Genomic DNA, 5,475 nt, shown 5'->3' with positions numbered 1-5,475 from the left:
TACAATAAATAGATTAATGTAAAATACATATGATGCTACGTGCACATATAAACTAAAACTGCCAAAATCAACATAAAGTGCTAACAGCAAAATCTACAGCAATATATAATATATAATTTTTTTTTACTGTGATTTTCGTGCACATAATTTATCCATAATGTATACAAAACCCATAATGTAAATAGTCTGACTTTTAATTTAAACTATAATTGAAATTTACCTATTAAGGTGTAGTTGATTGTATTTACTTTGGCTACTCCCTGCATGACAAGTCTATGTGAAAGAAGCTCCCAAAAATAGGAATAGTAGTACAATCATTGATTTGAATAGGTTATCATCATGAGCTTCCACCTGTTGCAGGACGAGGAGGGGGCGTGATTGATTCACGTGTGGGCGTGATCAACAAGGGCAGACAGCTTGCCATCAGCCAATCAGAGGAAGGCACCACTGCTGCCTTATAAAAAGTGTGCTCTCAGCTTGTGAGCACTGAGCAATTCAGTGAGTCAACATTCTTTAGCTCAGTCAATTTCTGGCTAACGACAAGGAACAAAAGGATTAAAAACGCTTGTTTATTCTCTGTTTAAAATATTTGGATTCTACGTTTTAGTCGGAAAAGGAGAAAGAAAATGCGTCTTATCCAGAATATGTCCACTATTGCCGAGTGTGCAGCGCCGGAATACTCGCTTGCAAACCGGGTTATTAAGATAGCAGTCATAGGGGGCAGCGGAGTCGGCAAAACAGGTAAGAATTACAATCAAAAGTTTATAGTTAAATCATAACATTTAGTCCACGAAGGACGCTGTTAAACGCCTGCGCTTTGGTGTCTTTCAGCGCTGGTGGTGAGGTTTCTGACAAGGCGCTTTATTGGAGACTACGAGAGAAATGCTGGTGAGTGTTTGGCAGTCATATACATTCATACCTTAAAATTACAAGGGACGACGGCAAAATTACAAAAAAAGTTACAAGTGACAACTACAAGCAACCAGAAAAAAAGCTGCACAATAAAGTAGAATAACTCAATAAAAAAGTGTTACACTTAATAAAGTGTCATTTCCTCTCTCTCTGTGCATGTGCGCAGGCAACCTGTACTCCAGAGAGGTCCAGGTGGATGGAGACCAAGTCAGCCTCCAGGTTCAGGACACCCCCGGCGCAGAGGTAATAAGAGCTCCACGTCCTCCTTTCTTCTCTTCTGTCTGTTAGCCTTGATGACTTTCCCAGAGCGCACTGTGATGCAACATGCTTCAGCTCAGGAAAAATATCTTCAAGAGCTGTCTGAAAGGCTTGGATCAAACGGGCCGGGCAGTGGTCCAGAACCAAAGCCAGACAGAGTGTGTGTGTCTGGAAGAAGCAACTGGTCTAAATGGTCCATTTAGGTTAATGGAGCAACCTTATAGATATCCACTACAACATCTGTGTGGAATTTGCATGTTCTGCTTTTGTGGGTTTTCCCTGTGCACTCCTTCCTCCCACATCCCAAAGACAGGCATGTTAGGTTAAATGGAAACTAAATTGTCCATAGGTGTGAATTTGAGTGGTTGTTTGTCATTATGAACACCGCCTCTTGTCTTCAAAGTCAGCTGGGATAGGGTTCAGCTCACCAGTGACTCTACTGAGGACAATATATACAGAAAGTGGATGGAGTAATCTTAAAACTCACCTATTCTTTGTTCTTCAGTTGACCGACAATGGCATCACCCTTCCTGATCATGTGACCTGCTCCATCCAGTGGGCCGACGCCGTGGTGCTGGTGTACTCTGTAACTGACCGCCGCAGCTTCGACTTGATGCCCCAGCTGCACCAGCTGGTGGCCCACGCCTCCGCTGGCAGAGGAGGCACCAGCACACTATCCGTCATCCTACTGGCCAACAAGGTCGACCTGCTGCACCTGAGGCGCGTGGACCCACAGCAGGGTCCCTTGCTGGCAGCCACGCTGGGCTGCGCCTTCTACGAGGTGTCGGCCAGTGAGGACTACAGCCAGGTGCACGGCGCCTTCCACCGGCTGTGCTGCCAGATTGCCAAGCAGCCGCTTCCCGCGCCACCGCCCGTCCAAACCGCCCCTGCAGAGAAGCGGCGCTCTCCGCTCATCCCCAGGCCCAAGTCTCCTAACATGCAGGACCTGAAGAGGCGTTTCAAGCAGGCGCTGTCGGCCAAGGTCAGGACTGTGACCTCTGTGTGAGGAGGAGGACAGCAGGGGGTTGGAGCTACAGGTGGTCCAGGGTGGGCTACAGGAAGAATGGAATTTTAGAAGCTTCTCACATGAAGTCCTGTGCTGGCAGAGACGAGGTAGAGGTGAGGTGTCATGTCCTGCAGCAGCGAGGATGCTCAGGAGGTGTTGAGGACAGACACACACACACACATAGTAAAAGACGTTCTTCTGTTTAGTTGCCTTTAATGGCTCAATGGTGGTGCTACCACACACGAGGGGACATGATGGACATGGGAGGTGTAGCATGGCAGCATTATTATCACTGATGCACTTTAAACAGCAAGTAACCAAAGGGCCTGTTGTTGTTATTTATTATTTGTTGCCAATTCACATGGTTTGTGTTCACAATAAAATGATGAAATCGAATTTGCCTGTCTTACCACCATCATATTTACGCTCACTTTGAATTACCAATTGTGTTTTATTATTGTGTCTAGTTTGCAGTGGCGTACAACCTTTCTGCACCATCCTCAAAGGTGTTTCTAATATTTTGGTTCCCTTTTTTTATGAGGTTTCAAATGGTTTAAAATAATAAAACACCTCTCGGTGTGTGTGGGTTTTCTCCTGGTACTCCGGTATTCCTCCCACATGTCCAAAAACACGCACGTTAGTTTAATTAGTGACTCTAAATTGTCCATTGATATGTTGACCAGTCCAGGGTGTACCCCGCCTCTCACCCAAAGTCAGCTGGGTAGGCTCCAGCACACCCCCGCAACCCTAGTGAGGATTAAGCGGCATAGGAAATTAATTAATACATATTTTTTTTTATTATTTTATTAATTAGATTGTTTATTTAATGAATAAAAATGTTAAATACACATTTTTGTTTTACTATTTTTAATTATAATGAAAAACATTTTATTTGTGAAAATGTCTTAACGTACAGCAAATGCAATATGTGAGCTAGGAATGGGCTAAGTTTGGGAAAAATTAATAATTGATTAATCAATGAATTCATTGTTTCAGATTAATTTACACAAATTTATACATATATTGATCAGAATAATGTTGCTCGGTGTCATAACTGACATGTTCTTTAGACAGCAAACTAGTTGAGACAGAATCAACAGCGCCTCTGTTGGTGGCAGACTGGTAGTGTACTTCATTTGGCCCTATTTGAAGTACACCACATAGAATTCATTATGAGTGTAGATCACCTGAAAATGGATGACAATTCCGTCCACACATACTCAACCCATGTGCGTGCTTGGCTGTGTCCCCATTGTCCTTGGTTCTGTTATGAAACAGCATGACAGCCATGAATGGATAGATTGAGGACAAGGTGACGTCTTTGACCGCAAGGAAGCAATTTGACAAAGAACATCTTGACAGACGGACGGACAGAAGAATTCCTGTTTGCCTGCACACAGCTGACCTTGTTTTCTGAAAACCTCTATAGAGCTGCAGTCTCTGTGAAGAATAATTCAATAAAGCTTCAGATGACAGTAAGTAAGAGGAAATTAGTGAATGGCGGTCATGTCTATTTGATAGATAGATGGACAGATAGAAATGAGCAAGCCGTAGGTGTGTATATGTAAACACGTGGTCGAAATAGTTGGTATTCTTACACCAAAGAAGGAAAAGGCAGCTCCATTATGTAGTGCTACCTTTTGGTAGTGGGCTGAGGCATTGAGAGCGCGGTGCTGACACGCTGCGGGTGAGTGTGTGGTGAAGCTAGTCGCTAGCTAGTGTGGTGTGGCAAGGTGTCAATAACGTAGTTGCCAGTAACGTAGTTTGATCTGCGTAACAATGTTAATAATAACAACAAAGTTGCTGTACCTTGGACCTATGCACACCTATGCACATCACATTACATGATGCTTTTTGGATTTTTTTTACAGAAGGATTTATAGTCGGAATAAGTGTTTCCCATTACGTGCATTCTTAGCTGTATATATTAGCGGTATATATCTTTAGAATGCACAGAAAAGAGAGAGACGTGTTCATGTCTCACATAAGGATTGTGGTTGATGGGCAAAATTCCCCAAAAATTGCAGTTTTCCTTTAAACTAATGTTTTGTTGCACATTCTAATTGAAGCAGTTACTGCAATCAAGCACTTCCTGGAACTCTCAATGACGCTCCTGCACCTGTCGACATGTATTTTGGCCCACTCCTTATGAGCGAACTGCTCCAGCTCGCTCAGGTTTGATGGGTGTCAACTCCAGACTGAACCCTTGACCTGCGTCTTACACTTTTACTGACAACAAATTTCAACAAATTTCCCTCCAGAATGCCTTGATAGTCTTGAGATTTCATAGAACCCTGCACACATTAAAAACACCTTGTGTCAGATGCAGAAAAGCAGCCTTAGAACATAGACCAAGAACACACACACACAATTCCTCCTTGTTTCACAGTAGGTATGGCATTCTTTTCTCTATATGCTTCATTTTTGCATTTGCAAAACATAAAGCTAATGTAACTTGCCAAAAAGCTCCAGATTTGTCTCACAGAAGCTTTGTAGTTTGTCAACATGCATTTTGGCAAATTCCAGTATTTGTTTTAAGTTCCTTTCGTCAGCTTTGAGTTATTTCAGTGACTATTGTGGGTTTTTCTTACTTTCACAGACTTAGTACCAACAATTTTATCCAGAAAATATTATACATGAATATGTATATGTATATGTATATTATGTTGGCCTGTTGTCAAAACTCACTTCTGGTTACGTGACAGTGACGGGTCTGTGATGTCATCGTTTCTGTAAAACAGCAGTTCATCCGTCTACACGGAAACGACAAGACAGCGTTTTCAGATTTTCCCACTCAGGAATCTGTTTTAAAAAAATACAGTTTCACCCAGAATGCCGTTTCTGTGTGGATGAAAGGCTGAAACAATAAAATACGTTGCCGTTTTGACCTGAAAACGTTTCCATGTGGATAGCCCCTTATACAGAAACGGCATTCTGGGTGCCCTGAAACTGTATTTTTAAAAAACGGCTTCCAGAGTGGGAAAATCTGAAAACGCCACCTTGTCGTTTCCGTGTAGACAGCTCTACATGCGAATGATGATGTCATCGACCCACCGCCACCTCGTTGCTGTCACGTGAACAGAAGTGAGCTTTGACGACAAGCCAACATAACATCTGAATATTTTGACGGACATGACTCACCTCAGTCAACATTCACCTGATATTTTCTTGTCTTATACTCCATAATGACTTGCAGAAGTAATTCCACTTATCCTTACTCTAGATAAGCCTTGGAAAGCGGAAGACCACAGACTTATGAGCATGCATTCTTTTTTCTTCTATGGTTTGGAGTGTCACGT

At 42.7% G+C, this 5,475-nt stretch overlaps 1 protein-coding gene across 1 annotated transcript; it reads left to right on the top strand.

Annotated features, from left to right (window-relative positions):
* The first annotated feature begins 466 nt into the window (after positions 1 to 466).
* rasl11b (RAS-like, family 11, member B) lies at positions 467 to 2,802 on the top strand. Its single transcript, XM_054789841.1, has 4 exons — positions 467 to 741; positions 832 to 888; positions 1,079 to 1,155; positions 1,676 to 2,802. The coding sequence occupies exons 1-4, from the start codon at positions 627 to 629 to the stop codon at positions 2,174 to 2,176; spliced, it is 750 nt and encodes a 249-aa protein (XP_054645816.1). The 5' UTR covers positions 467 to 626; the 3' UTR covers positions 2,177 to 2,802.
* The last annotated feature ends 2,673 nt before the right edge of the window (positions 2,803 to 5,475 follow it).

The sequence above is a fragment of the Dunckerocampus dactyliophorus genome, chromosome 10, assembly GCF_027744805.1.
Source record: "Dunckerocampus dactyliophorus isolate RoL2022-P2 chromosome 10, RoL_Ddac_1.1, whole genome shotgun sequence".
Taxonomy (NCBI): domain Eukaryota; kingdom Metazoa; phylum Chordata; class Actinopteri; order Syngnathiformes; family Syngnathidae; genus Dunckerocampus; species Dunckerocampus dactyliophorus.
This window is presented reverse-complemented; position numbering and strand designations above follow the sequence as displayed.